The sequence below is a fragment of the Lagenorhynchus albirostris genome, chromosome 1, assembly GCF_949774975.1.
Source record: "Lagenorhynchus albirostris chromosome 1, mLagAlb1.1, whole genome shotgun sequence".
NCBI lineage: Eukaryota > Metazoa > Chordata > Mammalia > Artiodactyla > Delphinidae > Lagenorhynchus > Lagenorhynchus albirostris.
In genome coordinates this window covers 179,036,117-179,048,326 of record NC_083095.1, presented here as the reverse complement: position 1 = coordinate 179,048,326, position 12,210 = coordinate 179,036,117, and the positions used below count along the sequence as shown (strand labels likewise).

The 12,210-nt window shown below is 46.9% G+C and overlaps 1 protein-coding gene across 3 annotated transcripts in view; it reads left to right on the top strand.

Moving 5' to 3' along the window:
- The window catches only part of DNAJC1 (DnaJ heat shock protein family (Hsp40) member C1), a 366,483-nt gene extending 354,995 nt beyond the window's left edge, over positions 1-11,488 (top strand). For all 3 annotated transcript variants that reach the window (XM_060161504.1, XM_060161493.1, XM_060161484.1), the window contains exons 10-12: positions 4,445-4,493; positions 6,081-6,511; positions 8,969-11,488. In XM_060161504.1, coding sequence (XP_060017487.1) covers positions 4,445-4,493; positions 6,081-6,511; positions 8,969-9,037 — 549 coding nt within the window. In that variant the 3' untranslated portion in view covers positions 9,038-11,488. The remainder of the gene's footprint in view (positions 1-4,444; positions 4,494-6,080; positions 6,512-8,968) is intronic.
- The last annotated feature ends 722 nt before the right edge of the window (positions 11,489-12,210 follow it).

Here is a 12,210-nt window from a genome sequence, read left to right as displayed (position 1 = left end):
GGATGTTTTCCTGCTACGATAAAGAACAAGACAATAATGTCTGCTCTCACCACTTCTATTCAACATTATATGAGGTTCTAGCCAGGGCTGTTAGCTGAGAAAAAGAAATAAGATTGAAAAGGAAGAAGTAAACTGTCCCTATTTGCTAATGACATGATTTTATGTATACAAAATACTAAGTAATTAACTAAAAAACTACTGGAATTAGTACATCAAGATTGCAGTAAACATAAATATACAAAAATGTTTTAGTTTTATATACCTACAATGAACAACCTGAAAATGAAATAAAGAAAATAATTGCACTCACAATAGCATCAAAAAGAATAAAATACTTGGGAATAAATTTAACAAAAAATACAAACTTTAAAAACTACAAAACATTGTTGAAAGAAATTGAAGAAGATCAAAATAAGTGGAAAAATATCTCCTGTTCATGGATCAGAAGATTTAACATTGTTAAGATTGCAATATTCCCCTAAATGTAAGAGCTAAAACTATAAAACTCTTAGAAGAAAACAGAAGGGTAAATCTTCATGACCTTGAATTTGGCAAAAGGATTCTTAGATAGGATACCAAAAGTCCAAGCAACTAAAAAAAAAAAGAAAGAAATAAAAAAAATGTGTATGTCATCAAAATTTAAAACTTTTGTGCTTCACAGGACACCACTAAGCGGGAAAAGACAACCCACAGAATGGGAGAAAATATTTGCAAATCATTTATTTGATGAAGGACTTGTATCCAGAATATATAAAGAGCCCTTACAACTCAATGATAAAGACAAATCACCCAAATAAAAAATGAGCAAAGGATCTGAATACACATTTATCCAAAGAAGATATACAAATAGCCAATAAACATGAAAAAAAATGTTCAGTATCACTAGTCATTTGGGAAATGCAAATTAAAACCACAAGATACCACTTCACATCCACTAGGATGTGGGATAATACAAAAAGTTGGGTAATAACAAGTTTTAGGAAAGATGTAAAGAAATCAGAAGACTCATGTACTGCTGATGTGAATGTAAAATGTTGCAGCCATATTGGAAAACAGTACGACAGTTCCTCAAAAAGTTAAACACGGCTACCATATAACTCCTCAGTTCCACTCCTAGGTATATACCCAAGAGAAACGAAAACATATGCCCACACAAAAACTTATACACGAATGTTTATAGCAGCATTATTTATAATAGCCAAAAGATGGAAGCAATACGAATGTTTATCACCTGATAAATGGATAAACAAAATGTGGTATATCCATACAATGGAATACTATTCTGCAATAAAAAGGAATAAAGTACTGATATATGCTACAACTTGGATGAACCTGGAAAACGTTACCCTAAGTGAAAGAGGCCAGCCACAAAAATCCACATATTGTATGATTCCATTCATATGGAAGTCCAGAACAGAGAAATCTGTAGAGACAGGGATTTGTAGTTGCTTATTGCTTGATGAGGGATGGGGTGGGATAAGGAGGATGGAGAATGATAGCTAAAGGATATGGGGGTTCTTTTCAAAGTGATGAAAATGTTCTCAAGTTGGCCACAATGATGGCTGCACATATCTGAATTTAGTAAAAACCACTGAATTATACACTTTAAGTGGATGAATTGTATAGTATATGAATTGTATCTCAGTTAAGCTGTTTCTTAAGAAACAGAACAAGGGAGGTCTTTGTGTACTATTCTGGAATAATCTCCAAAATATTTTGTTAAATAACAAGATGCAGGAGAAAAAAAAGAATTATTCCATATCCTATATGGAGGTTGTGTATCCTATAGTTACATGAATCTATAAATGTGTTAAAATTCATAGAACTGTGCAACAGAAGAGGAAAAGGTAATTTTATTGTATTATGATGTAAAAATATAGAATCTTTAAAAATACAGTAGAAATTGAGAAAGGAGAGGTATTGTCACCAGACTTGGTAGTCCTGGTGGTGGGCATCTGGGAAGTCTTCAAGAAGAAAGTCACACTTGCAAGTATCTCGAAGGATGACTTGGCTCTGGACGGATAGATATTTAAGGAGAGGTTTGATGAAGAAAAGAAAATCATTTAAGACAAATGTTAACAATGGCCAAGAGTACAGAGCAGAGAATTTCTGACCATCTGGAGAGCATTAATTGTTTAGTTCGCTGAAAGGAAGGATGCACACAGGAAAGAAAATAGATCAGACTGGATTTCCTTGTGTGTCAGGTTAAGAATTGAACACTTTGTTGTATGGTCATTGATGAGCCATGAAAGGTATCTGATCAGAACTCTGCCTTGGGGATATTATTCCATGGGAACTGCTAATAAGTAAGTTGTAGACCAGTTAGAAGGCTGTTATATTAATTCAGTCAGAGAATGAAGGACTAATACAGGTGGTGGAGATCTGAGAGAGACGGGAACACATGGGGTCAATATTGTGAAGAACGTGGCAGCTGGTTGGGGAGGGAGAAAAAAGTCCAAAAATTGGTTCTTTGGTTTTGCCCCTACGTGACTGGGATGATAGTACTGTTAGGAAAAGGAAGGGGGGAAAGCAGAGAAGTTGATGAGTTTAGGTTGGGAGTTGTTTAGTTTCAGGAGCTAGGAGACGTCTAAATAAGACACTTAACGGCAGTTACAGAGGGAAGCCCCACGGTATGGTCGGCACCACACCTGCAAATTCAACCAACCTCGGATGGAAAATATTTGGGGGGTGGGGGGGGGAATCCAGAAAGTTGTAAAAAGCGAAACACGTATTTGCCTCACAGTAGCAACTATTTACATAGCATTTAGATTGTATCAGGTATTGTAAGTAATGCAGAGGTGATTCAAAATGTACAAGAGGATATGTGTAGGTTATATAAAATGTGGGAAAGATATATGGCGGTGCAATCAGAAATTTGAGTTGGGAAAGTTGGAAGTCAGGGAAGCTCATGTTGGATAACTTCAAGTTTTTTCCCATAAAATACGAAGCAAGGTCATCCACAGAGAGGGAATAAAATTGAAGAGTGTTTCTAAGCAGCTTTAAATATTTTCTCTAATTCTGCCCTTTTGCATGAATGGAAAACAAATGATCCACATCAATTATAATAGGTAATTATAAGCCTTTACCATTTGCTAGGTAGCATGCTAAGAGCTTATTTCAAACTTAAAACATCCCTACCAGACAAAAGGTATTAGCAGTTTTATCCACATATTACAGAGGGTAATACATGAGAGAGAGGGAGAGAGAGAGAGAGAGAGGATTGGAAATAGCTCAAGGTTACCCAGCTAATCAGAGGTGGAACCAAAACTGAATATGAGCTCTAACTCCGAGCTCTGAGGATGTTAGAGCATGCTTTCTGAGGTTTTCCTTTCAAATTTCATTAAAGCAGCAAAATGTTTGTTCAAGGATTTACATGGATTAAGGGGATAGAATACAAAGTATGTATTCCATGTATACAATGAAATGTAATTTTAATATAATTTTAATAAAGTTAACCTTTTAAATAAATGGAGATGGGATGGCTTGTTTAATAAGTGCATTGGGGCAGTTAACTATCCAACTTTAATTTTTTTTAATTAATTTTGATCTCCTGTTTATATATAATAGAAATCAGAACAGTGGTTGTCTATGGCAGGGTAGAGATGGATTTAGGGGCACAGGGAACTTTCTAGGATAACAGGAACTTTCTGTAATTTGATTAGAATGTAGGTTGCATGGGGTTTTTTTGGTCAAAACTCATTGAAATGTACATTTAAAAATCTGTACATTCCACTCTATGTAAATTTTATCTCAGTTTTAAAAAGGGAAATCTATCTAGACCTCCAATACATCATTAAATTAAAAAAAGCAAGCTAAAGGGTGAGACGTACAATATAATACCATTTATACAGAAGAAAGAAAACATTATTTCTGTGGATCCACACTTGTGTATGTAAATGTCTCATGGGTCTTGGGTCCATCTACTACTCCACCAAGAGGTCCTTCTGCTAGTGTCAATCTTGGTGCTCTTAGGGTTTCTTTCTGGGATACGAAGAAAAGACTTTTGTATTATAACATCGTTAGCTTAAGAGTAAATTTCCCCATTGTTCATAATACCCCTATGGTATAATATTCTCCAGTGAAGAAAGATACTCTTTCAGGAAATTCTAACTAAAAAACACGACGTGTTTGTATAGTGATTCTGGAAACTAGTACATCTTCACAGGCAGCCTTGTATAATGGGGCTGTAATCAGGTGATCTGAATTCTTGTTCTGACTCTGCCACTTGATTAGATGGATATTTTGGAGTAATTCATTTAATCTCTCTGGGCTTCAGTTTCCATGTTGGTTAAGAAAATGGACTGAACTGATGACTGAGGGTCCATCCAGGCCTAAGATTCAGTAAACTCTGTTCCTTCACACGGACCTTCTATGAAAGAGGTCACTTGACCTACAGTAGACATATGGAAAGTCAGATTTTCTCTGCTTTTATATTTTGAAACAGGTGACAACCAAAGCCAAGCAACTGAAGGATTCAGTTACCTGCTCCCCAGGTGAGTCAGCACCCACTCCATCCCATTAATCTAAAGCCATGCCTTCAAAATAAATCCCTTTTTATAATAACTTGTTTTGCCCAATGGACTCTACTGGTCATCTCTGTGAAAGGGATCGAATTACAAGCACCCACAAGCCAATGCAGCCCTGCACACACAGTGGTGCTAAGATGTACTTAATAAGTTTGAAGAACTGTAAAAACCTTGTTCTTCTCTAGTATTGGGGGGAGGGGGGCATGCAGGGGAAAGCCAGTCTGCGCCATTTCCCCACACTGTGCACCATTGCCACCACACACACAAAGCGTCCTTCGGGACAGGCCAAGCAGCTTCTCCAAGAATCTATGTTTCTCAAAATCCATTTCCTCCAGGGACTTCCCTGGTGGTGCAGCAGTTACACGAGTTCAAGCCCTGGTCTGGGAAGATCCCACATGCCACGGAGCAACTAAGCCCGTGCACCACAACTACTGAGCCCACATGCCATAACTACTGAAGCCCCGTGCTCCGCAACGAGAAGCCATCACAGTGAGAAGCCCGCGCACCACAACGAAGAGCAGCCCCTGCTCTCCACAACTAGAGAAAGCCGGCGCAGCAACGAAGTCCCAACGCAGCCAAAAATAATTTTTTTAAAAAAAAAAAATCCATTTCCTCCAAGACTAAGTGGAATTTTGTTCAAGTCCCCATACTTTTTGCTCGGAACCAAGAAGAAAATACCTCCTAAACCTTCCAACTCCACTTAAATACAGGTCCCTGCACTCGATGTAACCTACTAGGGACCAGCAAACCCTGAGATCTCGAAACGTCTCCCCTGGAGAGGACGGGGCGTGCGGTTCTGCGGTCTCCAGCGAGGAGGGCATTTCCAGACTGCTCTCCTACCAGCGCGGCTGTTGGTCTGCGTGTGGAGGCCCAAGCGCACAACGTGCTTCTGTGGAAGACGCTCCCCTCCGACACAGTCTCCAGAAACCTGCTCCTGAAAAGGCGGTGGGGCACAGACAGATCTTCCTAGAGCACAGGAGGGGTCGGGAATGTGTGAGCAGGGCGGGAAAGGCGTGGCTGAACACACCCGTGGGTGGCAGGAGGAGTGTGCTTTTCTGTCAAGCGAGCCATCGCGGTGGCACAGGAAGCAGCTTGGCTGGGGGGGGGGGGCGGTCCCCCGTGCAGGGTTAGCCCAGCGGGAGGTCTGACGGATTCACTGTACTTGCGCTCGCGGAACTAATAACAACCCTAGATTCTGAAGAACATCTTTCCATACCTCGAGAGTAGCCGCTTATCCCCTCTCAAAGAGACCATCTCATCCTCTGATCGCAACCTGGCCCTGGGAGGCCCCCGAAGTCCTCAGAGCGGTGGAAGGACAAAGGCTTGGAATCAGACAGAAGTGGGTTCAGATCCCACCTCTGCTGCTTCTGAGACTGACTTCCCTTCTCTGTGCAGTTGGGGTCACGATGGCTGTCTTTATAGAATAGTGTGAACATTAAGTATACAATACATGCAAAATGCCCAGCGCACTGTCTGCTGTGGTGAAGGCAGCTGTCCTGACTCTTGTAACCGGAACTGACCTTGCCCTTCCCCTCCATGTGTCCTTTCTCACAGGGATGGTCAGACTCTCCGAACTCAGATCCACAGCCCAGAACTCCCGGCCCCCCAAGGCCGCCACCACCTTGCCGGACGACATCATCACTCAGCGGGAGGAGGCCAAGCAGGCTGGGGAGCTGGAGGAGGAGGACGGCGAGGAGGAGGCCGATCCGGAGGCCGCGGAGGAGAGCTGGCCTCGGAGGCGGAGGCCAACCCGGCCGCCCGAGCCGGAGGAGAAGGTCCGGGGAAAGAGGCAGAAGGACTTCGACATGTCGGAACAGCACGAGTCCAGCGACGATGAGAGCCAGAAGAGAGAGCGAGCGCGAGCCACGGAGGAGCCCTGGACTCAGAGCCAACAGAAGCTTCTGGAGTTAGCATTACAGCAGTACCCAAAGGGATCCTCTGACCGCTGGGACAAAATCGCCAAGTGTGTCCCGTCCAAGAGTAAGGTGGGTGACGCCGGGAAGGAAGGCCTCCGAGCGGGTCTAGATCACACGGACGCGGCCGCAGCGGGTCCACCGGCTTTCCCTCCTCCTACGCGTCTTTCTATCCGCCTCATCTCTTACCTGCCAGTTACCTTCCACTAGATGTCTCCCGAGAGCCTGTGAATCTGCACTCGACTGCTTAGTGTAAATGAGGTCGAGATGCCAAGTTGAATCGTTATACACACCAGTTAGGTTTTCTCAGCGAAAACCCCACGCATAGATCATAACCTGCCCCCACAGCAATCCCGCCAACCTTCTGGAGCGTTCGCTCGGCGGGGGCGGGGCGGGGACGGCCGGGCAGCATCCTTGTCGCTGCGAGGGCCGCGCAGGGCCAGGCCTCCCTCGCAGGCGGAGGCTCCCTTCAGCCAGCGAGGAGGTTTCCCACAGAATCACGAGCCCCTCCAGCGCTTCACAGCTCTTTAACCCGGGGAACACGTGTGGCGGCCGGCGTCGCCATGGTCACCAGTTCTGCCGTGTAACTTGTCTAGTCTCAGCGGTGGCACCTGTGGACCAAAGGCTGGAAGTAGTGTTGGGGGCGGGGTCAGGGAGAGGTTGCCCTCAGGATCAGGATCCCGCTTGTCCTCTGTAGCCCTTTCCTCCCAGTGTACAGCTTTTAGTGTCTGTTTAAACACATCTGCAGAGAGTTCCCAAATGCCAACTCAGATAGGAGGGAAGGGGGCAGCCCCTGTGGGAAGTCAGGCCCTGTCCGGCCTCTGTCTTCTGCTCCGACAGTTGGGAGCTGCAGAGCCTCCGGTGTGATGTTTTCAACCCAAGCCTTTCCTGATACAGCCTCCTGGGCGTCTTTCCTCGTAGCCATACGCTTCGTCTGAGGCACCAGGAACACCGAGAAATCAAAAGAGCCAGTCTCCTTTGCCTTCTCCGCCCATCACTCAGTAGCCTGTGGGCACACTGATGTTCATTTACATTCCTTTTTTTTTTTAATTGAAATTTGATGTCGGAAAATCTAGCTCGTGGCCATGGATGTCCCCGTGCGTACAAGTCTAGTTATCTATCACCTACTTTAAAATGAGGAAGTTGAGAATTCCCAGGGAGAAAAATAAACCATTAGCAGTTGATCTATTTGAGAAACACAGATCCTCCCAGCCCCTCCAACTGGTTTGCCAGAAGTAATTATTTTCCCTGAATTTCTTTAGCATCTGTCGGGACACAGGCATTTACATGTGTGATGAATTGACACTGGCTTAAAATGAAGGAGCTGGAACCGTGGATTCCTGCGGACAGCACACTCAGAAACTCATTGCCTTGGGGGTTGGAAACCTTCCTGGTTCAGGGAGGAATGAGCAGCATGGTTTATTATCCTGCAGGTGTTCCCCTTACGCCTCCACGTCAGAACCAGGTCCAGGGGAGGTTGCCTGCTGGCTCGCCCGCTACAGGGCGACTCCCTGGAAGTGGCCTGCAAGCCGCTGGGAGCCCTGGGCCTGAAGGAGGAGCCTCTGCCTGAGGCCCACACGGGGCTGGGCTGGGCCGCCCACCCTGGCAGGCCTGCTGCTCAGAGCCCAGGGTCCCCGCATCCCCCCACAGAGCGCTGGGCCGGCCGGGCAGCTTGGCTGTTAGGGAAAGGGTGACACTTTAGGCAGGTGGCCCTTGGGGATGTGGAAGAGGCACTTATTAGAAGATTCTCTCAGAACACTACTAAGCCAAAACTCCAGGAAGAGAATGAACACCCGTTCTCTGTCCAGGGCCTCTGGTAAAGTCGTCTGCTGTGGAGCACAAACCAGTTCACGTGTGACCGTAAGTTAGTGAAGGCTTACAGTGCCTTTGGGGTGTTTTTGAACAGAAACAGAAATGGATTCTGGAAAGTACCTTGTGATAAACAAGAGAGCAATGAGGCCCTTCCCCTGCTTCATTAGGGGTCCTCACCCCAAGGGGTGACAGCGACAGGCAGCTGGCGTCTGAAGCTACGAGTTCTGTAGCCTGACTGGAAGGCTGGAAGACCTCGGCGGGGCTGGTACGAGCCGGAGGAAGAGCGGGGCACACTCCCCGCGGTAGCCCGTGGGGCTGGGCCGACGTGGCCCTACCGCAGGAAGGTCCCAGGGGCCCCCAGGGAGAGGCAAAGCATAATGAGAATGACGTTGTGGATGCCTGGCCTCAAGGCTTTTCGTTTCTCTGAAGTAATGTGTTGTGATGAAACGGTGAAATGTTAAAATGTTAAGTACCACTGGTGAGTCGAAAGTCACCATCACAGTAACCAAAGTCTCCGTCCCACAGACAGCAACCACCAGCCCCTCCCCCAGGGTGCACATCACACCTCCCGCCCGGGCACCCAGGGAATTCCAGGTGGACAGGACAGCCCTTGGTCAGCGCTGGGCACGGCAGGCTCACCCCACGAGGGTCACTCTGATTGTAACTGTCATCTCTCTCTCTCTCTCTCTCTCTCTCTCTCTCTCTCTCTCTCTCCAGGAAGACTGTATCGCTAGATACAAGCTGCTGGTTGAACTGGTCCAAAAGAAAAAGCAAGCTAAAAGCTGAATCCTCTGGAAGATGATGTTTACCTTATTTTCCAAAAGGATTATTTTAAAAATCTTATGCAGAAATTTGCATTTTGTACCTCACTATTTCTATACGTCATGTGCCTTAGTAAAAAAAATTAAAAATGTAAAATAAATGTTGTGCTACATTGTTTAAACAAATACTGTGTTAAAGGAGAAAAAATCAGATTTGGGTATTTTATAGATGATTTTCTCTCTCATCACTGCAAAGTTTAATTTCCTGGGGAACAAGCTGAATAGTGCTTTCTAACAGTGAGGCAAATGGATGATTTTGAAGGAACATATGAGTGAACTAATGTGTAAGAATGAAGACTTAATGTGTTTCTTTGACCAAAGATCACACCAGCTAATGAGTAGCAGGATGCCAGTATTTGGGAGAACAAACCAGCTTTGTATTGAGCTAGCTGGCTGGGAGTAGTGTGGGGTTATCTTAACTGTATGTATATGCATATGTTACATGTATGTAGAAAAAAGTAAGTCTAAATGCACAAGGACATAATAAACTCTTAAGTTTGGATGGTTTGGTAGAAGTGCATACCCAACGGATAGAATTTCCAGACAACACGTAGGCAAGGTTTTTCGGATCTGATGACACTGGGTCCCACTTTTCAATACCTGAGTTAAAAATCACTATTTTGTGCTGTTACTTTTGACTGAACCATCACCATCAGCTGAGTGCTCCTTTTTAAATCTGTCATTTGCTCAGGGCTGAAAGCAGTTTGCTGAAGTACAGATTGCCTAAACTTGAAAACCATTAAGATCACCAGAACAGTGCTTCCCTGGTGCCGCAGTGGTTGAGAATCCGCCTGCAAATGCAGGGGACACGGGTTCAAGCCCTGGTCCGGGAACATAAGGTGCTGCAGAGCGACTAAGCCCACGAGCCACAACTACTGAGCCTGCGAGCCACAACTACTGAAGCCCGCGCACCTAGAGCCCGTGCTCCACAACAAGAGAAGCCACTGCAATGAGAAGCCCGCGCACCGCAACAAAGAGTAGACCCCACTCGCTGCAACTAGAGAAAGCCTGCACACAGCAACGAAGACCCAACACAGCCAAAAATAAATAAATTAAAAATAAATTTTAAAAAAAAGAGATCACCAGAACACATTTCAGGGAGGTGATTTGATAAAATGCTATAAAGACGTCATTTTCCTCTAAGGATTGAAATGAGGTTAGATTCCCGGAGAAGGTTTGGGTGGCAGCAGCCACACTGGCTCTGTAACCTTTCAGCCTGAGCAGGACACACGTGGCCCCAGGTAGGCCCGCCTCTGATGCTGTGGAGGACCTGCCACCCCTGCGACGCCAAAAAGAGCAGCGGAGAAACTGTTCCAAGTAATTGTTTTCATGAACTGAGTCCTCGGGCAGCAGCTCCCCTGAGCCTCTTCCTGGTCGGGAAGGGGAGGCAGCCGGGGAGGGAGAGGCTGCCTGGCCTGCATGTCAGGAGGCCTCTTTCTAAGAACAAACAGGAGCCGGTCACAGGCGGCACCAGAGCCAACAGCTTCTGCCCCAGAACTTTCTCCTGGAGCCAATGGGGCCATGAGGTTATTACTGTGCATTCGCTTCGGGCCAAGGCCCACTCCCCATTGGTGTGGGACGTCTCAGAGGAAGAAGCTGGTGCGTGGAGGGAATCAGGAAGGGATTGTTCTGGCTGCTTTCCAGGCCTTGGGTCCATCCTGTCTCCGAGTCCAGGGTCAGGCTTGTCACACAGCTTGGTTGTCCAGCCTGTGACATTCTGTGAGCATCCTTCCATGAAATCACCCTTTTCACTTATGGTACTTTGAAGTGGGTTTCTGTTGCATGCACCCCCAAATCCCATGACCAGATTTCTGGGCTTCCAGTGTGGGGAGAGACCCACAGGGGTCCAAAGATGCCTTAAGAGGTACAATTTAGGATGAAATGCCCTAATTTGCCTACCAACCTCATCTTTTGCACACTCACTAAGGAGGAGTCTTCTAGCACGGTTTTCTACTATCCCTGCCACCAGCCCCTTTCTGCGTGGCCTCCCCTATTTGGGGGACCTGGAGCTGCTGAGTTTTGTTAAAGTAGGACCAGTGGGCCGGGTGGGGCAGGGCTCAGGAGCTCAGCTGCACACAGGAGACCCGTGGGGTTCAGCTTGAGTGAGGTCACGGTCAGGAAAGCAATGGCACCTCCAAAAGGGGTTCCCGACACAGGTCACATGGGGACCAGGCACGGCCCCCCTCTCCTTCCTGACGCCCCAGGGAAGTGCTCTCTAAACCCACCCCTCAGCCCCGCCTTGTGACCTTATCTATCTGTTCACACCTCCGAGCTGTGTGACATCAGTGCCTTGTCTTACCTCTTTGTCTCGATTCCCTATCTGGAAAAATAGGGAATAACAGCGGCTGCTGCATAGGTTGTTACGATGATAATCTGGCTTGTTGAACACAATAAATGTTCTTTTTCTATCTGACCATCCAGGCCTCCTGTTACCATCATTTTCAGTGGCTGCAGACGCAGGTAGCAGGGCTGACAGGCCACCAGCCACGCTCATTTGGTCCCTCGCGGGCGGGAATCCCTAGCCTGGGCCCCAGGAGTCCTGGGCACTGTACAGGCCCCGGTGGTCTGGGAGCCCTGCCAAAGGTATGCAAAGTCTTTATTGTTTTGGACGTGTGGTTTTCTGGAGAGAGGGTACACATCTTTCACCAGTTGCCCCAAAGGTTCCTTACCCGAAAAGGTTAACTCAGGCCTCTGCTCAAGTGTTTACTCTGACTGCAGCCCACCAAGGGCCCACGTGGTACAAGGACGATCCTCAGACTTGGCCTCTGACAAAGAGGCCCAGAATTCAACCTCAGAGTCCCCACCCCACTCAGACCCTGGCAGAGGGAACGGCAGGAGGTGTCTCTTCGTGCGGGGCTTGGAAAGCGCTGGCCTGGCCCCAGCACACGCCGCCCACCTGCGCCCCCTGGCCCCACACAGCTTGGGGTGTCTGCCCCCATCTTCCCGGAGAACCGGGCCCTTTGTCCCGTAGTAATTGACATTTACTTTCTCCACTGGGGCAAAAGCTTACAGCTCAGTTCTTCACACCACCGACGGCACCAGTTTTTAAGCCCAATCACACGTTCCCTCCTGTGTCCTCACGAAGCCCCTGACTGTTCTAGCAGGTTCCCGCCAGCAGCCAGCGCTGCTTCGAGGCCA